General features: G+C 39.6%; 1 protein-coding gene across 1 annotated transcript in view; it reads left to right on the top strand.

Moving 5' to 3' along the window:
• Nucleotides 1–2160: 2160 nt before the first annotated feature.
• LOC121300278 (serine/arginine repetitive matrix protein 4-like) overlaps nt 2161–26020 on the top strand; it is a 37574-nt gene continuing 13714 nt past the window's right edge. The window contains exon 1 of the mRNA XM_041228780.1: nt 2161–2736. Within this exon, the coding sequence (XP_041084714.1) occupies nt 2606–2736 (131 nt within the window). The 5' untranslated portion in view covers nt 2161–2605. The remainder of the gene's footprint in view (nt 2737–26020) is intronic.

Genomic DNA, 26020 nt, shown 5'->3' with positions numbered 1-26020 from the left:
TTGAGAATATAGGGCAGTATTAATACAACTGGGCTTAACTATTTTGGCTAAAACAGTCACTAGTTTCATAAGCACATGAATAACTGAATTTGCTTGGATCTATTGATCCTTTTTAGCATTTAAATAGATATCTTTGCCATTGCGGTTTATCAGAGACATGAGAAAATATGCACAAGCTGCTTTGTATTTTCTTGCTTGTTTAATATTATTATTTATTTTAGTTTTATTCTTCTCTGAAAATTAGTCTTTGCACAACATTCAAAAAGGGCCCAAAAATAATAGTGCCGGCTTTTTCTTTAGATTAATGTTTCGGTTGATATACATTCTAGGTCTAAACACAATAGACCTACCCATTGAAGTAAATGAAAATTACATTAGAAGATGAAAATGTAATGCTGGAAGACACCAATCAAAGTCAATCAATGTCAGAAACTGTTAAGTAAGCTGTTCCGCCCCCGTGAAGAACAGGGAATTCCAGAGGCTCCTTTCACCTCCCTGAAGACATCATAACCATGCAGATGAAGGAGGGGTAACCTGCACCAAATCAGAGTCCCATCGTAGTGGAATTTATAGACATACACAGCTATTAGGTGCATCCAGTTCATATTTCCAATTAAAATATCTGCACAAACATGCAATAAAAAAATCTCTTAAAAAATAACCGACAAATCCAGCAAATCTAGACAGGTTAAAAAAGTCTGCATTATTACTCAGCTCTATTTCAGAGTTATTTTCACTGCGATCAAAGGCAGAATCCTTTATCTCATTATTTATTATTGTAAGCGAGTGTGAGAGTCCTGGACAGTATACTCTATATAACATAGATGTAAATGTTAGTCTAGTCTTGTGTCAAATACTTCAGCTATTGATAATAAAGTGTTATATCCTGACCACAAAGCCAAAGCCATTCACTTTGTTACAGAGTATTACTTGAGTAACCTTTTACACCTGCAAATGTATTGCAGCAACACAGCATCTCATTTTTCATTTCGATCAATTAAAATCCTCTGATATTGTAGACCCCCAGAACTCGGACCACAAGCTAAAATAAAACTTTGCTTTGCTGATGATGAAAACCGTTTCACCCAAATACAATGAATCCCATTCAAAATCAAAGTCAACACTACGTCCACAGATGCAGGATACCCAGGGTCAGTTCTGCGAAACAGTTTGGTATATTAACTAATGTGAGGAGATATGTACATTATTGATGAAGACATAACACTGAAGGAAAATCAGCCCTGGTTAAATAAACAAGGTTTAAATCTGTCAGATACAATAGCAGGTCTGGCTGTGATATTAAAATACATAAAAATAAACAAAAAAGCAGCTATAATAACCAGTGCCTGACTGGGGCTGTGGTTCAGGGAACTAGGGGTTAAACTGGACCTGTTTTAATGAATGGTGAGTGCGGCAGCTTTTTCTCCTAGCTATGATTACCTAATTGTCATCTGTTGTGACAGGACGTTGCTAGGTATCCTCAAGTTAATCTGGAATTATGGAAGATGGGGGGTTATTCTACTATTTCTCTAGTGCAATAGAAAGAGATGCTGCCTAGGGGCCATTGTGTCAGGCTCAGACATGCAGTCTTTTGTTACGTTGATGGAGGCAGCAGGCAGAGCCTTTTGTCAAAGACACGGCGAGGGGCTGATATAAAGAGGGAGGGAGAAATAAACAAAAAAGCAGCTATAATAACCAGTGCCTGACTGGGGCTGTGGTTCAGGGAACTAGGGGTTAAACTGGACCTGTTTTAATGAATGGTGAGTGCGGCAGCTTTTTCTCCTAGCTATGATTACCTAATTGTCATCTGTTGTGACAGGACGTTGCTAGGTATCCTCAAGTTAATCTGGAATTATGGAAGATGGGGGGTTATTCTACTATTTCTCTAGTGCAATAGAAAGAGATGCTGCCTAGGGGCCATTGTGTCAGGCACACCCAATGCCTGCTCTCTCAGACATGCAGTCTTTTGTTACGTTGATGGAGGCAGCAGGCAGAGCCTTTTGTCAAAGACACGGCGAGGGAGGGATATAAAGAGGGAGGGAGATGACCAAACCCCAGCCTCGATGTCATATTCTATAAGAGACAAAACAACAGAGCTTCGGCTGAGTACATACATATCTACTCACGTGCACACACACACACACACACACACATGCACACGCAGGCACACACTGCTCACATTAGAACATTTCTACTAGCCTGGGGGAAACTTAAAAGCTAACGGCTGTCAGCACAGGCAAGGTGCAATCATGGACTTTATCTGAATATATTATTGCTTTACTACATTTGGATGCAAAGCAACACATTTCAATAAATAAATAAACACATGAAGCATTGCATTGCGTAACCTTAGTTTCATCAGATTGGTTTGACCAGAAGGAGAGAGATCACATGGACTAGGAGACAAGGAAAGACAGACTGATTGGACCACCCATTTGAAAGGACTGTTACAGCAGTAACTTCCCTCAGTCAGTTTTGGACAGCTCCCTTGTTTTGGCTGGTGCATAAGAGGCAGCAGCAGCAGCAGCTTCAGCAGCATCACTAACAGCAGTGCTGCTTGCTTCCACCCTTCAGCACAGCAGAGTCAGAGTGAAGACCCGGGACCATGGCCAGCGTACAGCAGGGAGAGAAGCAGCTCTTTGAAAAGTTCTGGAGGGGAACCTTCAAAGCTGTGGCAACTCCGAGACCAGGGAGCATCCTTGTAGCCAGCATCACTGCCCGAAGGACTGTGGCTAAGTAAGTGCACTTTTCAATCTGTCTTAAACCCTAGTGTTGCCCTTTATTATGTGACAGGCTTGTCAGTTAAGACATATTTGTTTCAGACATTACATGCATACTTGATGAATTACATTTGCAGAGTTCAGAAAAAGGGCCCCTGGATTACCTATAATAAGCTGTTTTTCTTATTGCACATGTTCCATGTTATCCTCCCCCGATACATACAATTCTCACTATCAGAGGCTCACAAAGGAGGGGTAAAGGCACATAATGAAAAGCACCCCACTTTAACCCGGTGGACAATGACTCTCTTTTCATTCAGCAATCCCCGGAGAACAGCCTCTCCTCTCTTTGTCTGTAGTGGATGCTGATTTTATATTTAGTGTCTTTCAATATCTCAAGGTTTCTGGTAAGATAGTCATTGGCCAGCAGCAGCAGAACAAGTGAAAAGAGATTGATTCTGGAGTTGCTTTATCTCTGCCTGTTATCCAGGAATCACTTTCTTTATGTGCAGTCTGCTTTAGCCAGCAAAGACTCTCTATTTTCCATCTCAGCCCCACCTGTCTTAGGACAGTAAGCATCATCTGAAAAGACATGCATGTAATCAGTCTGGGCTCATGCCTGTTCATTAAAAACTGTGAAGCCCATTCTGTCACATGCTGTTTTTGTCATGATTAAGATCCTAACTTGCATATGATTTGCTTCACTGGGGGTAAAAAGGAAGCTTAAATGTAACATACTGCATAAGTTACAGTTGATGAGTTTTAAGCTCTTCATATAAAATCATGTATCTGTGGGTTGTGCGTGTCAGCACAAACACTTCATGGCTCTGTGTTACATTAAAGTCAATGAAAGATCCTAGTTTAGTACAACTGGATCCACATTCGATTTACTATGATGACATTAACATGTGCATTTTAATTAAGCATCACTGGACAGCACTGTGCTGAACCTCATTTTCATGTTGTGATTTGTCTGGGAATGCTGTAGACTTACACAAGTGTATGAAGCATGGAAGCAGTATGAATAGTCTCCAAGGTACAGTACCTTTGGTAATGTGTGCTTTCTTTCCTTGGAATGAAGACTAACTGTTTTGCTGCAGTGAGCTCCTTATTTTCACAGTGCTGACACGTTGCTAAATTAATTGCAATTTGCACTGAAAATGAGACAGGAAAAAAAAATGTTGCCATTTGCAAAATATGTTAAATATTGTTTCTTCCAAACCAGCTTATAGCTTATACACAGATTTGAAAAGCAGCATTAAGTAAAGAAAGTGATCAACATTAAGAGGTAGATCTCAATGGAAAACTCAGGTAATTATTCATATTGAAGGCACTGTATTAGTCAGTTGGGAGTGATTTTAAAAGACAAATCTGTAAAAGATTGTAAGTAATTACCTGCGTTGTCTTGAAAATATCAGAAACACAATCTATTTTTTATTGTTACTGATTTGTTTATATTTTACAAAGTATGCACTATTAAACATTGTATCTGTACACTTTGTAATATATAATATACATAGTCTTACTGCTATCAATAATTGTATCACTATTGTCTTTGTACACACGAGTATAGAGGCATCTTCATGCCATATAAAATAGAAATACAATGAAGACTGGCTTTGCTCTCCTCGCGCTGACTTCTTTAAAAAATTTAGATCAATTGAATAGACGGCTGTATCTGCATTAAAAAAATCACTGAAAAAAGAAGATTTTGTTTAGACTAAAAAGACGTGAAAAACCAAGGAAGATTCCTTACAAATAATGTGTCAGTCTGAGATCATTCAGTCCTGTTGGGTCTGTTTCTTAAAAACAATGTGCATGTCAGTCTGAGATCATTCAGTGCTGTTGGGTCTGTTTCTTGTGTGCTGGATGAACACTTTTCCGTCTCTAGAACAGTTAAATGGTTTACTGTTTGAGTTAACAGAAGAATGCTTGGAAGTGTTTGATGACTGTGAGAAAGGCAGGAAGGGAGAAAGGGAGATACAGAATGCTGTGCAATTATTGCCATTTCGTTTTTTCTCTTATTGTCCTTTTCTTTTAACGTAACTGGAGCTGCCTGCAGGCCGCCCTGATGCCTGTAGTTTGATAATTAGAGCCGACTCCCCCCTCTTCTCTTCCCATTCCAAGCTAGAAAGGGATGTGTTCACGACCACTCCAGCTGGAGGGCCTCTCTCCCGGCTGTTCTATCCAGCAAGCTGTTTTGTACCGTGCTGGAGTTCATTAAAAATGCAACATATTTTAAAGGGGGGGGGGGGAAGGCTTGGCCTGGAAAGAGCAGATGGCAGGCAGAGAGGCAGGCTGGGAGGCAGGGAGACAAGGAGGCAGGCAAAGAGGCAGGGAGGCAGGGAGACAAGCAGGCAGGCAAACAGAGAGGCAGGCAGAGAGGCATGCAGGAAGAGAGGAAAGCAGGCACGCAGATCGAGAGGCTGGCAGGCAAACAGAGAGACAGGCAGACAGGCAGGCACGTTGGCAGGCAGGCTGATTGTAAGAGAGAGCTCTTCCTGAGCAGATTCCAGTTTAATGAGAAAGAGAGAGAGTGGGGGTGGGGGGGGGGGGATTAAGAAAAGCTCACTATCAGCCTGATCTGAAGGATTACATGTTCATCAGACAAATATACAGTGATGGAATTGCAGTCTAAATAATGCAACATTTCTGTTGAATTTGGATAGATTTTGGTATATTATTGTGTGTTGTCTGGGAGAGGGATGGGGGAGGGGGGTACAGTGGATCTTGAGCGTGTCACTAACAAATATAGATTCCATTTGTATGATTCCCTTGAGGACATTTAACAAGAATCCTGTTTTGCACAAGCACATGGATTGAATTATCATAGCTAAATGTTTGAACATTTGCAACGTGTGCATTAATGCCTGTAGGTGTTATTTCATAAATAACTGTAACTGCAGCATTGAAAACTGTTAGATCAATTACCAACTAAAGTCCTCCTGTAAATGTATGCAGATGAAGCCCTGTGTGTGACGTTATGAACCTGGGTAACACTGAAATATCACTGGCAGTAATTTAAATAATGTGTAAGGAAGTCTCTGGTTTCAAGCATATTCATTGGCTGTGGTGAACTCCAATAAGATTTAGGCAGGATGAATGCACTTTACATGTATTTATTTCAGTTCCTCTAATAAAACGTGTCCTTGTTATTATAGGTTTGTAATGTGTAACCTCTTGGCTAGCCAGGGAATGATTGAATCTTCAACAATATGCTTCAACAAATGACTAGACTGTGGGGCACTGGGATCCCACTGCAGACAGGATCCAGCATATTCCAGTTAACAGCATTGCAATACTTTATTATATTGAAAGGCTCCAGGGCATTCCTTCTTCACAATCACATTTGTGTCTGTTTTGCGTACCATTCATGCTGTTACTGTGTCCGTTTATTGAATGCAATTACAAAACAGAGAGTAGGACCTCCCTTCAGAATCACTAGAAGTGTGAAGTGACTGAGCCCCACCTACACTGAATGAGCCTGGCGCTCAGTGCACTGCATTTCAATAATGCCACAGCCTTTGAACCTTTCTGCACAACAGTGGGTGTAAATATCTAGAGAATCGCTCTTTACTGAGCGTATGTATCATTTCCCAAATGCTTTTCAACAGCAATTCCATGGTTCTGTACGAAGGAGAAAGCTCAAAGTCAGGTACAACAGTATGAGACGGGGTCCGAATGCACCACTCTGGTTATTCTCTTATTGTTGGTGCTACAATGGTATAAGCCAATTGTTTTTATTTCATCAGTGCCTGCATCCTACCATATCAATACATCGTGCAAAATCTGTGAAAGCAGAAAAGAAGACTCATATCAGCGCCACTTATTAATTTCTACAATCCATTGAAAATGAAGCACACGAACTCACACCTTGGTTGACTCATCTTTATCTGCCTATGAAATGCTCTCTCAGCTGTTCCCTAATTAAGACTAATTGATGTCCAGCCTCCCTATTTACGTGTGTAAAGATACATGATTCCTACCTGGGAAAACTAAACCTGGAAGCAAAGCCTTTCCATTAGTACATCCAGGCTGTTTATTTTAAATAATCTAATAGAACATGATAGAAAATATCTCCCCCACCCTGAAGACAGTATATTAGCAGTATATTAGTGCATCTTAGCAGATATGCTATAGAGATGTACTGATAACACTTTAAAATAAGTGTTGGAATTCCAATGTAACTAACGCATGATTTCCTACTGATTTCAAATGAAATTCCTGTTGAATTCAAAAGTCACAAGCATGAATACTTTTCATGACTTCATAACATCTCTCTTAATACACATGAAATAATCATGATCAGACACTTATTTTAAGGTGTTACCGATACACAAAACCTAATGGCTGAAACATGTCAAGACTTTGTATTGCAATGTTAGCTTAAACAGCCACCAGAAGATTGAATTTTGTCATTGCATTTTTAAAAGGCAAATCAAAACTCAAATATACTGGTTTTTATTTATCAGATATTGGATACCCACATTGAAATACAGCACATTTTATGACAGTTCAGAGCTTCCACTAACTAATATTAAAAGTTCTATTTTTAAAATCTACTTCAGTCTGATTTCGATTGACTATTTTTTTTTAACTTGGAATGAAAATAAAAGGATTATTCCAGCTACCGGCTGAACTGAGTCTGCTAAGCATGTCACAGATGGCTTCAGCGGAAGGCTACAGTCTTCCATTCAAGCACCTCTCTCCTGAGCCTCCTTTTATAGTGGAGATCTGAATCCTTTGGCCCAGTAGAGAATCACTGAGGTTGGTCACGCACTTTGTGGTTTGTGTTGTGCATTACACTGGCTCTCTAACAGCTGGGTCATTATGGGGTTTAATCTGTATTGCATTTGGTGGATCTGACTGCACTTAGGCTAACTGCATTGAATACAGATTGAATGTGTTTTATTGAGACAGACACATAAACACTGTTAGGATACAGGAATGCCTGGTGGATTAATATGCCTGTTTGTCCTGTCTGGTCTGTCCTCTAGTGCTAGCACGTGAAGGTGTTTGTATTATGTTTGCTGTGGTGCTTCCAGTTCTAGTCTGGTTTTGGACACAGCAAAGAGTCAGTTTAGTGAGAAATAAATTCAAGGCATTTCAAAGAAAGTACAGAACCTCAGTTAGTTATGCAAGCTGGGGATATCCTTCTGTTCTGCAAATCATGCTTTTGATCCACCTTTCAAATGAAACCACAAACTAGTGACTTGAAAGTGCCTTCAGGTTGTCATGGCACCAGCCAGACACTTCTGCTTCACCATGGACTTGTTATTGAAGGCCTTCCTCGAGGTAGCTTTTGACTTGCTTGGTTATTTACGTGTTAGGTTATATATATATATATATATATATATATATATATATATATATATATATATATAATATACACACACACACACACACACACACACACACACACACACACACACACACACACACACACACACACACACACACACACACACCAGAATTCGATCCTTGTCACATAGTTTAGACTCATTACAATACATTTTTGTAAAGGCCAGTCAAGAGCAGTTTATTGATTGTTCAGTTTTTATCAGCCATCAGTTTCAAAACAAAGCAAACGTAAATTGGATTATGGAATCTTTTCCTCAAAGTCATATAGAGTATGCACTGCATATTCGATAAGGAACTATATATTAGTCCTTTCAAACAGAGGAGAAAAGTATTGTTACCTGTCCCCCTCTATTGCATCCCCCTGTGGGTGCACTATCAACTTGCATTATCCTGTCAGAGATCTCCTCATATAGATGCATCCCCTTGTGGGTGCACTATCGACTTGCGTTATCCTGTCAGAGATCTCCTCATACAGATGCATCCCCCTGTGGGTGCACTATCGACTTGCACTATACTGTCAGAGATCTCCTCATACAGATGCATCCCCCTGTGGGTGCACTATCGACTTGCACTATCCTGTCAGAGATCTCTTCATATAGATGCATCCCCTTGTGGGTGCACTATCGACTTGCACTATCCTGTCAGAGATCTCTTCATATAGATGCATCCCCTTGTGGGTGCACTATCGACTTGCGCTATCCTGTCAGAGATCTCCTCATACAGATGCATCCCCCTGTGGGTGCACTATCGACTTGCACTATACTGTCAGAGATCTCCTCATACAGATGCATTCCCCTGTGGGTGCACTATCGACTTGCACTATCCCACCAGCTAAGCTCAGCAGACCTTTATAAAGTAGCTATGTGATCAATATGTCTGATGTCAACATTATAGACTCAGAGGCTTCCAGAGGAAAGTAATGAACACAAGCCTACAAAGGGGCACCTGCTGGATAAAACTATGCATCCAAACTGTGTTAGAGGCTGGATCTGTTCCAGGGTCGACATGAAACTTGCTGCTGCACTAGGAGATCCTCTAGTTTACGGGTAAAGGGGAGGGAGGGGGGGAGGGGGAGGGGGAGGGGGGGAGGGATGTTCCCTCCCCCCATGGGGGCCGGGAGGAATGTTACTCCTTACAAGCATTCAGAAGATTTTGTAACTATTTCTTGCTTTTGATGATTAACCCAAAGGCTTGCACCAGGAATGTTCCAAGTGTATGATTTTGTTCCTGCAATTTTTTAACTGTTTGGAATACATTGAAACATGACAGCATCTGCTGCATCAATATGACATCATGTGATGCTTCTTGGTAGACTGGGTATTTACAGTATGTGTCCCCCTTATACAAGAGTGGCATTCAGAATTGTGCAGTATCACAAGACCTTAAAAACAAGTGGTATTTTATGTAAAGGGGGTTTAACATTGCAAATGTGCATTTAACATTTAACATGGGAAATATGCATTTAACATTTAACATGGGAAATGTGCAAATAACATGTAACATGGGAAATGTGCATATACCGTATGAGGATTCTTCAGAGTAGTTTAATTGTGTGAGGTCCTTCTTATATGTTGTCTTAAAAGCAGTTTTACATCTCATAGTAGTATTATGAGTATGATGGCTTAATTGTTATGTGAAATTGAGAAGAATTACTTTTGCTTCAGTGTAAACCCTGTATTAAGAAGAATATAAACCGCTACTCTGCCTGCATAACATAATTACTGTGACTGTCTCAAAAACAAAATAAATCAACTAAAAGATATATTGTGTCAGACACTTCTTATTGTACAAGGCTCCTTCTCAATCATTATACAATCTAAACAGAACGTCTCTCAATGAAAGGTGCCTGTACAAGAGCTGCTGCAGAGAGAGAGGGAGAGGTTATTATATTTCCACCCAAAGCCGCTGATCAAATCTCATTTGCTAAAAATGCGGTTTTGAGATACAGTCAAGTTAGCTTATTTTTTCAAAATGTTGCTGTGTGCATGGGTATGCATGTTGCTGTGTGCATGGGTATGTATGTTGCTGTGTGCATGGGTATGTATGTTGCTGTGTGCATGGGTATGCATGTTGCTGTTTGCATGGGTATGCATGTTGCTGTGTGCATGGGTATGTATGTTGCTGTGTGCATGGGTATGTATGTTGCTGTGTGCATGGGTATGCATGTTGCTGTGTGCATGGGTATGTATGTTGCTGTGTGCATGGGTATGTATGTTGCTGTGTGCATGGATATGCATGTTGCTATGTACATGGGTAAGTATGCTATTGCTGCCACTTATGGTGCATTTATAATGCTTTATATGTGAGAGCACTGAAAAATAGCTCCAAAAGGGCATCAGAAAAAAAGGAAAACCTGACAAGATGGATAGCTTTAAGTAATGATTTGACTTAGATAGAACAAATAAACAGATTGTAACTCTGCGGCAAGTAAACGTATGCTTACAGAGGGTTTGCCACATTTGTTGCAGCAGCGCACTCTATTTTTTCACCCCTGTCTGCTGTTATGCATCACACTGGGTTTCTCAGAGAAAGCGAGAGATATAGCTCATTGCTTAAAGCTCTCATCTACAGGTTGATAATCAGTTTGTTTCTTGGCAGAGCTGAAATCAAAAGATTTATTTGCACACAAGTTGTGTTTATAAAAATGGAGTTTTCAGAAGATCTCTGCTGACTCTACATCATTCCGGGGGCAGCACTTTGCTTTTTCAGTGTCTCAGGCATGTTTTCATCCAGTTTCTTTGAAGCAGCTTTGAATTGGTTGACAGGTTTGCTGTGACACGTTTAGCTTGTTGTTGACACAGCTGGGGCCATTTTAATATATCAAATGTTCATGCCCATGAAAACAATGCTTCCAATACATTGAATCAACTTAAACCCAACGAATCCAGTTTCTCAACAGGAACAATGCATGCATCACCATCAACAGTACAGTTACTGTACTGTAAGGAGAAAACATACGAGCAATGATGGGCTTTTGTAACAAACTTCCAGGAGAAGTGGATCAGGAATGAGAGCTCACTTCTGAGGAGGCAAAGCAGCTTTGTAAGAAAATGTGTTCTTTGCAACTTAAACTGATATACTATAGGGTACAAGATCCCCACTGTTTTGCAGTAATTATTTCATGTGCAGAAACATTTTGAACCCAATCTTGTCGTAATATATTTTCAATTCCCTACTGGTAAGTTCATATAAGCCTGTGGCTTTTCTAAAAAATCTAATAGGAGACAATGAAGCCAAGATTTAAAAATACTGTCGATGTTGGAATGAACTTCATACCATAATATTATTCCAAAAAATATTTTTGTCTTGCAGCAAAACCCTAGCATCTCATTTGATTTATCACATTTATAACTGTAAGCACAGTCTGCTGGAAAACTGCAAGAGTATAAAATCTATTCTTGCTTATTCAAATACAATCAAATATTGATTAGATACGTGTAGAACTTGCAGGCAAACTGGCCTATCCAGGGTATAGATTTGTCCTAGTTATGCATGAAACACATTTGTGGAGTTTATTTTTTATTGTTTGGAACTGAATTTACAAATATTGCACCAAAATGAGTAGAGCCACATCCCCAGTAAATGCTACATAGAGCCACATCTCTACATGACACTTTATGGGGAATGCTGGGACTGCAGTGCACCTAGCATGATCTCAGTGTTTCTGAGTATATATCCTGCTGGTCTCTAGACCAAGGGACCAAGCTTTGCTCCCTTCATCTGCAGGTAGGGCAGTGCAATGAAATGACTGTCAGTGCCCTTCTCTCTGCAGATAGGGCAGTGCAATGAAATGACTGTCAGTGCCCTTCTCTCTGCAGGTAGGGCAGTGCAATGAAATGACTGTCAGTGCCCTTCTCTCTGCAGGTAGGGCAGTGCAATGAAATGACTGTCAGTGCCTTTCTCTCTGCAGGTAGGGCAGTGCAATGAAATGACTGTCAGTGCCCTTCTCTCTGCAGGTAGGGCAGTGCAATGAAAGGACTGTGATTGCAACGGACTCCGAATGCTGATTAACCAAAACAGAAGTGAGGGGTTCACTGTCTCCGCTGGCTGTCTGGGTGAATTGTAAACTGGAGTAGGGATATTATCTTCAGCATATCTTTACAACTGGGGTGATGTAAAATAAAATCTGAAATGAACCATTCATATCTGGGTTGTATTTGTGAATGCTCTTAGTAATTTCCTATCTTTTAGTACCAGAGAAGGGGAATTGTTCACTGCAGAAGTCTGGCATTCTCGAGCCCTAATAGGTTTGAAATCTTTCTATAACGTAATGGGATAATGATTGGAGTCTGACTGCTTCTTATTCATTAGAGTGTACCAACACCAGCACCATGTGCTAGATTATTGCAAGCTGTTAGGCATTGTTACAAAGAGGATTGAAGCAGGTTTGATAGAACTGCAAAAATCCTGTAACTGCATTCATATTCATCAGACACTCTGTTAAAAGAGTTTACTTGTTATTAATTTCAATATCAATCAACATGGATTACTTAGAAAGAAGCATTCATTTTGAAATTAAGTATTGTCCTTCAATGTAGATGCTTTTTGCTTTGTGCTGCAGTAAGCCAAAATCTTTGGCTTGCAAAGGCATTATTTTACAAAGAAAAATAAATCTATTTTGAATTTAAGTTGAACATGTTGTTTGCTTATCATGCTTTTTAAACGGCCATTCCCTCAAACTATTTGGAAAGCTTGGCAACCTTTTTTGTGCCAGCTTTGTTCTTGTTTAATACAAGCTGTAGGTTATGATACTGATAATATAATGATAATATGCGTATTTATAGCTGCCTGTGTGTTTATCTCTAATAGGCTTCTGGGTTGGTTAAATAGGTTTTTAAGGGGAGTATAAGATTGCGTTTCAAAGTGAGCCCTATGTTTCTCTGGGAATACACTCAGTCAAGGGTCTCGGGCTGTTTCTCTCACCTGTTTTTTTGTGTTTCATGTCCTGTGGTTGCTCAGCTTGCCAGTAAGCAGTAACAGAATCCCAGACTGACAGGAGGAGAGCTGTGTTAGAAAGTCACTTATGAATGGTGATAAAAGGGTGACAGTTTCTTGAAAGGCTCCTGCGTTTCAACTCACATCTGAAGAAATCCAGTAATGTTGCATATGTTTGAAATATCATTAATAAAATAGGTCATAAGCTGTAAAAAATATAATAAACACGTATTTTATTAAACATTATCCATAGAGAAGTAAAAAATAACTGAATGTTATTATACAGATTTAAAGCATGTATAATATCTTGTCTTTTAAAAATGTGTTTAAACCAATTATTATAACAACAATAATGTATAAAACATGCATTAAAATATATTTAATGTTTCCATAGCTGTGTTTCAATTAAATTGTGAGATCTGTTTAAAGCTTTCTTCACATTGTGACATTGGGAGTCCATTATTTCTGAAAATAAATAGCAAAAAATATGAGTGTTGAGTGGGAAGGCTAGAAATAATGACCATCGATAGAAATGTATTAATGTTTTATGACATTTGAATGAGTTTTGATTTGTCTAAAGCTGAACAAAATCAAGTCTGTTTTTCTCATTTCACATGCCTAGCCTGACATCATTGTTCTAACTTAGCAGTTATGCCCTCTGGAAGCAGCGTGACTGGAAGCAGGATTTAGATAACAGTAAACAAGGGTTAATCTTGCAGATATCTTTCACATCAATTGTAGAGCACTGAGCTGACAGTCTCTGGTGTCGTCCTTGATAATATCCAGTGTGAAGATGTGGCGGTATGACTCAAGGTTACTCATGAATAGAGCGAAGGCTTCGTGCTCGGTGTCTGAAGCAGAGGAGTTACCGAGTGCTGCATCAGTTCTCACTTTTCATTGAGCAAGTACTGCCTCTTCATCACAGCGTCCTTGGCAGACAGAACCCCTCTCTAACCCTGCTACCCCATAAACTCCTTTCTTTGACTTGCTTACCTTTATGCTTAGATATTTCGATATATTATTATTATGATTTCAACTTTAATTTCACTGCATCATGTGCAGGTAGCCTCCATGTAATTAAAATGCCAGAGAACCATCATTTAATGATCTACATTAGGGGAGTTTTTGGTGTGGAGAGAGGTTAGCTTGCATTCAGCAGTGGAGTCTTTCAGCCTTTCACTGCACAGGCTCTTGCATGATCTTGCATGATCTTGCACGATCGGCACTCCCTCACATGTTGAAAGACAGAATCCCATAATCGGCAGCAGTCCCACTGGGTTCTGACTTTTAACAAGCATTTTGGAAAATGATTTCCTGTCTCTGGGGGGACGGGACGGGAGTGAAAATTCAATATGGATTTCAAGGCAATCCCCTAAAGTAAAGGCCTTCAGCTTGCCTTGAAGCAGCGTGCTGGAGAAACAAAGAGCAGCAATCCCCCCACAGTTTTATTTTTTTTAACCATTTAATCTTCTTTGTCTTTCTGGCGTAACATAAACATATATACAATGTATTGTATCCCTCTGCTAGCTTAATTATTAATTTGAATAAATGTCTGGCATTTTATTTTTTGTATATTTTTTTAGAGATGATGAAGTTTTGAAACACAAGAATAGATTCCAGAAAGTTTTACTGAATCCCAAAACTTTCTTTAGTTGATCCAGACAGTGTTTGAATAAAGCCTGTGTTAGCTCTTTGTGATATTGGCCCTATATTTCGGTTTGATCAGATAGATGATATAAAGTGTAGTAAATCCTTCTGCCAGTATTGTGGATCATCATCCTGGCAAATGAACTGAGTTGCTGTGTTGCTTGGCCTGGATAAAATACAAACTTGCCACAGGGCTTGAGTGCACTGTGGCTCCTCACTTGTGCCTATCTGCCAGTACTTCTGGTTGAAATGAAATTGGCATGGAGATCACAGATATTGAGCATCTCTCAGCCCAGCATGTAGTGTAGTGTAGCCCCAGCACAATCTGACCTGCCCACATGCAGGTTTTACATATGCCTTTGTGTTGAAATGTGTTTACATTAGTCATGAAACTAAGCGGACGCATAATACCTCAGCTATTTTAAAGAAAGCTACAGTAGACCTGGCTGGACCCACTTGACATGCATAATCTGATTAAATACAATTCCCTGTATGGAAATGCCAAGGTTCAAAGTGACAGATACAAGCATCCTGCTTTCTTCCAAGAATATTCCTCAGCACTGATTAAAAAAGAAGACATTCTCTTCAATGCTAACGATGATTAGAAAAGAAGACATTCTCTTCAATGCTAACGATGATTAGAGAAGAAGACATTCTCTTCAATGCTAACGATGATTAGAAAAGAAGACATTCTCTTCAATGCTAACGATGATTAGAAAAGAAGACATTCTCTTCAATGCTAACGATGATTAGAAAAGAAGACATTCTCTTCAATGCTAACGATGATTAGAAAAGAAGACATTCTCTTCAATGCTAATTTCTTTAGCTGACGTGTCAGATCATTCACCTTACTTGGATGAAGATGTTATTTTATTCTTTGTTCTGTACTGATTATGTCTGTCATCAATGCATTCTGTGACCATTCCTCTGGACTTGAAGCAACCCATTCCTGCTCATATCAACCCTGCTTTGACACCCAGAGGTACAATCAATGATGCAAGGAGGGTAATGATCTGCTATGATTGGGGCCAGATCTGAAAAGAAAGGCTTTTCATATGAAAAATTATATGAAAAATGAGCCACTTCTAAAACAGGATAAATATTTTGCATTAAAAGAGATTTCAGACAAAAGGTCACAGTAAACTGATTTATGGGCCAATTAAATTAAGAGTAATATAATACTGTCAGTAAAATAGCAAGTCAATATGTTTGAACTCTTCTTCATTTTTTGGAAGCAAAAATAAATAAATCAGTATAACAGCTGTTATTGTTGACAGTATGTTGATATAAATCAGTATAGCAGCTGATATTGTTGACAGTATGTAGATATAAATCAGTATAACAGCTGTTATTGTTGACAGTATGTTGATATAAATCAGTATAGCAGCTGATATTGTTGACAGTATGTAGATATAAATCAGGATACAACTGATATTGTTGACAGTATGTAGATATAAATCGGTATAGCAGCTGATATTGTTGACGTTATGTAGATATCAGAATCTACATACATAGAATATCAGAATCAGTTAGAATTCCTACAGAACCGTCCGGGTCACTGTGAAGGTAGCACTTGATGATCTCTGAAGGATGTACAGGATGTGCTCCACTATAAGCATACGCTCAAAACAGCCATGCACTGACTGTGTGGGTCACAGTCCCCATCATTAAAGGCAGAAGGATCTCAGTCCAGCATTACAATATATGCATAAATACAGCAAAATATTTTTGAAAGGCATCACTTTAACAGGCCTACCCAAGCCCCCCCCCCCAAGAGACAATTTATACTTTTGCATTACTGGAATCCAGAGCATGTTTAACTGAATCGAATTGACCTACTGTGAATTAAACTTAGGCAGTCAAGTAGCCGACCACAGACCACCCACAGGATTGGACCCTGTGAATGTCTCTTCCTGAAGACAATGGCTACAGCAGGCCTGGTATCCTGAAGCAGCAGCAGCTTCTCACACCTGCAGCCCATTTCCACCAGCCCAGCCAGCCCCACTGATAAGGCATTGTTCATCACGGCAACCATCTGCTGGGAGCAGCACTGAGGCACAAGCAAAGGCTGCCAATGTGGCAGGCAGATAACAGGGCTGGGTCGCCACTCTCGAGGGTGGCAAAGCACAGTTTGGAAGAGCCAGTGGAGAGATGGTACAGTTTCATACAGTGAAAAGCTTTAGAGATGGATAGATTTCAGAACAGAAGCTTCAAACTGGATGCAACACATGGCAGGCCACTGAAGAGCTGTATGAAATGTGGTTTAGGGGGTGTCAACTTATTGCAGTGTTAGAGATGCAACAACCTTACAATTTGTATGTGGCTTGCAAACAGACAGGGCATGTATACATAAAGTTTCCACCTTTCTAACTATCAGAACATTGCAATTCATTTCTAATCATACTGCTGTAACAGGGGCCATAGTTCCCTATATGCTGTGCCCCATGAATCACAAGTAGTGGATGTAATAAGAAAGTGGAGCCTGTTTCTAAGTGCCATTGTCACACTTAGCTCTGCTGAATGGAGCTGATGTCCAGGCTAAAGCTGTGTGTTGAAAGAAGGACCCCAGAGGCCTTGTCTTCTGCAATTATGTGCCTTCCTCCTGGATACATGATGATCACTCATGAGCACTAATTGGTTACTGAGCTCTAGTAGAAAAACAGTGAGTTCATGGTTCAGACTTCTTTGTCTCAGCTCATGGTGTTCTGCAGGGATATTCTGTATGAGGGTTGATGGCATGCTAACCAATTCTGAATGTATACAGAGTATATCAAGCCTGGCATGAAGTTAGTTTTAGTGTTGATTTAGCTTTGGGTGTTGGTTGGGTATTTAAGTTTTTTTTTTGTTTGTTTTTTAACAGAAAATGTTTGCATTTCATTTATATCTGTTTGTGATGTTTACAGTGGTGATTTCAGTTCCATTTTGTTTTAGAGAAGCCTTCAAATTTATCAATACTGCCAGTTTCACTTGTAAATTCTACAATAATTTGTACTCTATTAAACTATATTAGAGCACAATGAAACCTATCCTCAATGGAGCCCGTCTTTGCTGAGGGAATCTGGTGTACACTACACACTTGTTTATAGATTAGAATCCTGCTTGTTGTTCCACTCTCTGCTACTAAAACCACATCATGCACCACTTAGTAAATAATCTCACCCGATTCATACAATTCAAATTGACCTTAAAAGTGCACCTCTAGTCTTCCATGAAAATAGACAATATTAGTCATTTTAATAACAGCAGTCTCCAAATAATGAACTCCTAGTCATGACTAATTCCTGCGTCTCAGCTTGTTTCTTCATCCCATGTGATCTGTTTTGAAGCTCATTGGGAGTTACATGCTCAAGCATGGCCTGCATCCTGTTTGTTAGCCAATTAAAAAGAGACAATAGCTGTGGACAGATGGCAAAGAACACCTGATTCCTTCTATATGCTGTAGCCTTTGTGTGTGAGAAAGAAGGCTGAATGGAGGCTGCCAGTGTGTTCTCATTTCCTATTCTATTTGTTAGTCTACAACAAAAGATGAGAAAAGGAAGTGGTTTGGACCATTTAGGAGCTATCTGAACAAAAGCCAGCCCTGTGCTCTAATACAGCTTGCCTTCAGGTTCAGAGAGTAGTGGAGTGTTTCAACTCTGATCATGACAGTATCAACAATCCAGTTCTAAGAATGGATCGGTTGAACTCTATCTGACCCCAGAGCTCTGCGGGCTCCACTAGAACATTCAAAGGATTCTGAGCATTGGCTTCCTGATGTGTAATTGTCCCCTGATTAATTATACATTGGTCTGGCCGCCTCCAGTCTCTTTGCACTCTGAATCCCTTGTGCAGGCCAGTGTGGACGGGTAGGGGACTGTGAACAACCTGTTACTGATAGTATCAAATCGGGGCACTTGAAAAGCTTCCAGACTGCTGGAATACCCTGCACAGCAAAGCAGTAAGATAAAGACAAAGCTGTGGATGCAATTGCACTGGATTGCTTTAAGGAGTGTTATCAGTCTAATCAGAATCGCTCATAGTACATAAGAACATAAGAACATAAGAAAGTTTACAAACGAGAGGAGGCCATTCAGCCCATCTTGCTTGTTTGGTTGTCAGTAGCTTATTGATCCCAAAATCTCATCAAGCAGCTTCTTGAAGGATCCCAGGGTGTCAGCTTCAACAACATTACTGGGGAGTTGATTCCAGACCCTCACAATTCTCTGTGTAAAAAAGTGCCTCCTATTTTCTGTTCTGAATGCCCCTTTGTCTAAACTCCATTTGTGACCCCTGGTCCTTGTTTCTTTTTTCAGGCTGAAAAAGTCCCTTGGGTCGACACTGTCAATACCTTTTAGAATTTTGAATGCTTGAATTAGGTCGCCACGTAGTCTTCTTTGTTCAAGACTGAACAGATTCAATTCTTTTAGCCTGTCTGCATATGACATGCCTTTTAAGCCCGGAATAATTCTGGTCGCTCTTCTTTGTACTCTTTCTAGAGCAGCAATATCTTTTTTTATAGCGAGGTGACCAGAACTGCACATAATATTCAAGATGAGGTCTTACTAGTGCATTGTACAGTTTTAACATTACTTCCCTTGATTTTAAATTCAACACTTTTCACAATGTATCCGAGCATCTTGTTAGCCTTTTTTATAACTTCCCCACATTGTCTAGATGAAAACATTTCTGAGTCAACAAAAACTCCTAGGTCTTTTTCATAGATTCCTTCTCCAATTTCAGTATCTCCCATACGATATTTATAATGTACATTTTTATTTCCTGCGTGCAGTACCTTACACTTTTCTCTATTAAATGTCATTTGCCATGTGTCTGCCCAGTTCTGAATCTTGTCTAGACCATTTTGAATGACCTTTGCTGCAGCAACAGTGTTTGCCACTCCTTCTACTTTTGTGTCGTCTGCAAATTTAACAAGTTTGCTTACTATACCAGAATCTAAATCATTAGTGTAGATTAGGAATAGCAGAGGACCTAATACTGATCCCTGTGGTACACCGCTGGTTACCACACTCCATTCTGAGTTTTTTTCCTCTAATCAGTACTTTCTGTTTTCTACATGTTAACCACTCCCTAATCCATGTACATGTGTTTCCTTGAATCCCAACTGCGTTCAGTTTGAGAATTAATCTTTTGTGCGGGACTTTGTCAAAAGCTTTCTGGAAATCTAAGTAAACCATGTCATATGCTTTGCAATTATCCATTATCGATGTTGCATCCTCAAAAAAATCAAGCAAGTTAGTTAGACACGATCTCCCTTTCCTAAAACCATATTGACTGTCTCCCAGGACCCTGTTACCATATAGGTAATTTTCCATTTTGGATCTTATTATAGTTTCCATAAGTTTGCATATAATAGAAGTCAGGCTTACTGGTCTGTAGTTACCTGGTTCAGTTTTGTTTCCCTTTTTGTGGATCGGTATTACGTTTGCAATTTTCCAGTCTGTCGGTACCACCCCTGTGTCAAGAGACTGCTGCATGATCTTGGTTAGCGGTTTGTAAATTACTTCTTTCATTTCTTTGAGTACTACTGGGAGGATCTCATCCGGCCCAGGGGATTTGTTTATTTTAAGAGCTCCTAGTCCCTTTAACACTTCTGCCTCAGTTATGCTAAAGTTATTTAAAACTGGATAGGAACTGGATGACATGTGGGGCATGTTGTCAGTATCTTCCTTTGTAAAAACTTGTGAAAAGTAATCATTTAACATATTTGCTATTTTTTTTTCTTCCTCTACGATTTTGCCATTTGTATCTCTTAAACATTTAATCTCCTCTTTGAATGTTCTCTTGCTGTTGTAATATTGGAAAAACATTTTGGAATTGGTTTTAGCTCCCTTAGCAATGTTTATTTCTATTTCTCTCTTGGCCTTTCTAACTTCCTTTTTGACTTGCGTTTGCAGTTCTGTGTACTCTTTCTGCATACTTTCTTTTTGGTCCTTTTTTAGTGCTCTGTAAAGTGCCTTTTTTCGCTGAATATTTTTTTTAATTGATCTATTAAACCATTTTGGCAATTTAGTTTTACATTTAGATTTGTCTACTTTAGGGATATAATTGTTATGCGCCTCTAGTACTACATTTTTGAAGAATAACCATCCTTCTTCTGTGGGTGTTTTCTCTATTTTACTCCAATCTACTTAAGAAGAACATAAGAACATAAGAAAGTTTACAAACGAGAGGAGGCCATTCGGCCCATCTTGCTCGTTTGGTTGTTAGTAGCTTATTGATCCCAAAATCTCATCAAGCAGCTTCTTGAAGGATCCCAGAGTGTCAGCTTCAACAACATTACTGGGGAGTTGATTCCAGACCCTCACAATTCTCTGTGTAAAAAAGTGTCTCCTATTTTCTGTTCTGAATGCCCCTTTTTCTAAACTCCATTTGTGACCCCTGGTCCTTGTTTCTTTTTTCAGGCTGAAAAAGTCCCTTGGGTCGACACTGTCAATACCTTTTAGAATTTTGAATGCTTGAATTAGGTCGCCACGTAGTCTTCTTTGTTCAAGACTGAACAGATTCAATTCTTTTAGCCTGTCTGCATATGACATGCCTTTTAAGCCCGGAATAATTCTGGTCGCTCTTCTTTGCACTCTTTCTAGAGCAGCAATATCTTTTTTTATAGCGAGGTGACCAGAACTGAACACAATATTCAAGATGAGGTCTTACTAGTTCATTGTACAGTTTTAACATTACTTCCCTTGATTTAAATTCAACACTTTTCACAATGTATCCGAGCATCTTGTTAGCCTTTTTTATAACTTCCCCACATTGCCTAGATGAAGACATTTCTGAGTCAACAAAAACTCCTAGGTCTTTTTCATAGATTCCTTCTCCAATTTCAATATCTCCCATATGATATTTATAATGTACATTTTTATTTCCTGCGTGCAGTACCTTACACTTTTCTCTATTAAATGTCATTTGCCATGTGTCTGCCCAGTTCTGAATCTTGTCTAGATCATTTTGAATGACCTTTGCTGCTGCAACAGTGTTTGCCACTCCTCCTACTTTTGTGTCGTCTGCAAATTTAACAAGTTTGCTTACTATACCAGAATCTAAATCATTAATGTAGATTAGGAATAGCAGAGGACCTAATACTGATCCCTGTGGTACACCGTTGGTTACCACACTCCATTCTGAGGTTTTTCCTCTAATCAGTACTTTCTGTTTTCTACATGTTAACCACTCCCTAATCCATGTACATGTGTTTCCTTGAATCCCAACTGCGTTCAGTTTGAGAATTAATCTTTTGTGCGGGACTTTGTCAAAAGCTTTCTGGAAATCTAAATAAACCATGTCATATGCTTTGCAATTATCCATTATGGATGTTGCATCCTCAAAAAAATCAAGCAAGTTAGTTAGGCACGATCTCCCTTTCCTAAAACCATGTTGACTGTCTCCCAGGACCCTGTTACCATATAGGTAATTTTCCATTTTGGATCTTATTATAGTTTCCATAAGTTTGCATATAATAGAAGTCAGGCTTACTGGTCTGTAGTTACCTGGTTCAGTTTTGTTTCCCTTTTTGTGGATCGGTATTACGTTTGCAATTTTCCAGTCTGTCGGTACCACCCCTGTGTCAAGAGACTGCTGCATGATCTTGGTTAGCGGTTTGTAAATTACTTCTTTCATTTCTTTGAGTACTACTGGGAGGATCTCATCCGGCCCAGGGGATTTGTTTATTTTAAGAGCTCCTAGTCCCTTTAACACTTCTGCCTCAGTTATGCTAAAGTTATTTAAAACTGGATAGGAACTGGATGACATGTGGGGCATGTTGTCAGTATCCTCCTTTGTAAAAACTTGTGAAAAGTAATCATTTAACATATTTGCTATTTTTTTTTCTTCCTCTACGATTTTGCCATTTGTATCTCTTAAACATTTAATCTCCTCTTTGAATGTTCTCTTGCTGTTGTAATATTGGAAAAACATTTTGGAATTGGTTTTAGCTCCCTTAGCAATGTTCATTTCTATTTCTCTCTTGGCCTTTCTAACTTCCTTTTTGACTTGCGTTTGCAGTTCCGTGTACTCTTTCTGCGTACTTTCTTTTTGGTCCTTTTTTAATGCTCTGTAAAGTGCCTTTTTTCGCTGAATATTTTTTTTTAATTGATCTATTAAACCATTTTGGCAATTTAGTTTTACATTTAGATTTGTCTACTTTAGGGATGTAATTGTTTTGCGCCTCTAGTACTACATTTTTGAAGAACAACCATCCTTCTTCTGTGGGTGTTTTCTCTATTTTACTCCAATCTACTTCTGTTAGTCTCTGTTTCATGCCTTCATAGTTTGCTTTTCTAAAATTGTAAACCTTAACTTTAGTCTTTACTTTTGGGGATTTAAAAAACACTTCAAATGAGACCATGTTATGGTCTGAGTTTGCCAGTGGTTCTCGGACCTCTGTTTTAGTTATTCTATCTTCGTTATTTGAAAAGACTAAATCAAGGCATGCCTCCCCTCTAGTGGGTGCCTTCACAAATTGTGTTAGGAAGCAGTCATTTGTCATTTCCACCATTTCTATTTCATCCTTCGCGCTACCCACCGGGTTTTCCCATTTTATTTGGGGGAAGTTGAAATCCCCCATTAGTATGGCTTCTCCTTTGCTACACGCATTTCTAATGTCATTGTATAACAGATTATTTTGCTCACCGTCTGAATCTGGCGGTCTATAGCATGCTCCTATTATTATGCCCTTTGAATTTTTGTCTGTTATTCTGACCCATATTGATTCGGTTTTATTTTCTTTGTCCAGGTTTAACACCTGGGCTTCAAGACTGTTTCTTATGTATAGCGCTACCCTCCTCCTCTTCTGTCCTGCCTGTCTTTCCTATACAGTGTATACCCACAAATATTATATTCGTCCCCATCACTCTCAGATAACCACGTTTCTGTAACACCTATCACATCATAGTTACCTGTTAGTGCAGTAGCTTCAAGTTCTAGAATTTTGTTTCTGATACTTCTAGCATTTAGATAAATACATTTAATGGTTGTCTTACCTGAGTTGTTGTTCTTGTTTTGATGCGGTCTCCCTTCTGTTTTTTTGTTGATTTCTCCCCCCTTCCTTTCTAGTTTAAATGCTTCCGAACCTGCTTGAGGATCTTTTCTCCGAGTAGACTAGTTCCCTTGTTATTTAAATGCAGTCCATCCCGTCTATACAGATAGTCCTCGTTGTAGAATGTGGTCCAATGATCAAGATAGGTGAAGCCTTCCCGTGTGCACCACGTCTTCAGCCATGCGTTTTGATTAATTATTTCCAGCTGTCCATATGGTCCTTTGCAAGGTGCGGGTAGTATACCAGAAAATACCACAGTTTTGTTTTTCTCTTTTAATTTCCTTCCTAGCTCTCTGAATTTGTTTTGCAGGGATTTTGGTCTGTCTCTTCCAATGTTGTTTGTACCGATGTGGACGACTACTACCGGGTCGTCTCCTGTTCGTTCTAGGAGCCTGTCCACGTTCTCAGTGATGTGCTTGACCGAGGCTCCCGGAAGGCAGCACACTGTTGTAGTAAGGGGGTCCAAACTGCGAACTGAACTTGCTGTGTTTCTCAATATGGAGTCCCCAACAATCATGACCTCCCTTCTTTTTGCTGTCTGGTCACCACTGTCAATAGGGTCCTGGATGTTGTTCCTTTCATTCTCTTGTTGTTGGTTCTGCTCATCAAAATTCTGAAGTGACTCAAATCTGTTGGTTGTTTTGATTTCTGGTGGTTGTGTTTGACGAAGTTTCTTTTTTTCCCTGCTTCTGCCTACCTGAACCCAGCTGTTCTGACCTTCTATCTCCCTGGTGGCTTTCAGTCTGTTAGGGGTGATGCAGACTTCCATGAATTGTGGGTGTGCCAGTTCCTCAAGATCCTGTTGCTGTCTCGCTTCTTCCAGCTCCATTTCTAGCATACTTACTAGTTTATGCAAATCCTGGATCGCGCGGCACTTTACGCACACTTGGTTTAGCTCCGCTGGGTTTTCTCGGATTTCCCACATCAAGCAGGTGTCACAGATTACAGGCTTGAAGACCATGTTGAGGGTTTTTTTTTTGAAGTTTAGTTTCTTCTGCAGCCGTCAACCTGCTTTCAAACTGCTTCTAAACTGCTTTGTACTTTTCCACGCCTGTACTTCTCCCACTCTCTGTCGCTTCCACTCGCTGTCGCTGGGAAGACTGCCTCGTTTAACTGCGTTGTTCTGCTGTGCTGTCGGCTCCTCCCCTCGCCCGTGTCTCAGAACGGCGCTGAATTTGAATCAGCTGCTCCGAGTTTCAGCTTGTTTGTTTTCAGAAAAACACACGCGGCTGTTTGACTTTGAGCTGCTGCTGTGTTTCCCCAATGTCCTCTGTTTTCTGATTAAAGCAATTCAAGATGCAATTTCTCCTTTCTGCTTCTAAACTGCTCTGTACTTTTCCACGCCTGTACTTCTCCCACTCGCTGTCGCTTCCACTTGCTGTCGCTGGGAAGGATGCAGTACTGATGCAAATTGGCTAATGGTCTGTATGCAACAGAACAGGGAAATAAAACTAGACCAATACTGCAGTACTGTTTTGTAGGTTTTGCTGATTCAACACTTGCTTTATCTTTTGAACATGGTTTTTCAGTGATAAAGTTTTACCATATATTATCACAGTATAGAGTATGCGTATATTTGACAGGATAAAGCTCTTTTTTATTGTTACATATCATTTCAGGGCTTTATGAATATACTGGTCCAAAAAAATAAAACTAAAATATTAGTAGACTAATCCCTTGCATTTGTTTGTCACTTTAATCAAACTTATTGTCTTTCAATCATGTTCAAGTTATGCATGTCAGAAGGTAGTAGTTTTGCATCAAAGTTTAGTGCTGCACACATCTGCTTGACTGCATGCTTCAGTTAACCCTGCTGTGATCTCATTATGAACCTTTAAAGGATACAAACTATGTCCGATTGCTGATGCCGATGTGTATCACACTTTAAGGCATCGACGGATGTTAAATATAATCAGCATTAATTCTGCCATTAACAGATGAATAATTTAAGCACATGAGAGGTAATATAAATTCAGAAACAGCTGCAGTTTCTCTCAGCTCCTAATCACCTTGAATGTCACTTGATGACTGATTATTTATTTACGTTCTTGTAATTAGCAGTGGCTTGTTCTTTGATTGTTCTTAGTCATTTCTGACAGATATTAGCATAAGCAGGAGGTGCTTTGATAGCCCAGAAAGGAAGTTCAGTTAAGAATTGCATTTTAAACAGGACTAATTAAACCACAACAGTCTTCCCTGCAGTGTCAAGACCTGCTGAATTATTCCAAACAGGTTCAAATAATCCCCTGCATTTCCATTGGGGTGGTACGTCGATAAAGGTCAGGTTAGCAGGTGTGATGTATTTTCATCATGTAAAGTCTGC

This window comes from Polyodon spathula, chromosome 25, assembly GCF_017654505.1.
Source record: "Polyodon spathula isolate WHYD16114869_AA chromosome 25, ASM1765450v1, whole genome shotgun sequence".
NCBI classification, from domain to species: Eukaryota; Metazoa; Chordata; class Actinopteri; order Acipenseriformes; family Polyodontidae; genus Polyodon; species Polyodon spathula.
The sequence above is the reverse complement of the archived record's forward strand: the minus strand, read 5'-3'. Positions and strand labels throughout refer to the sequence as shown.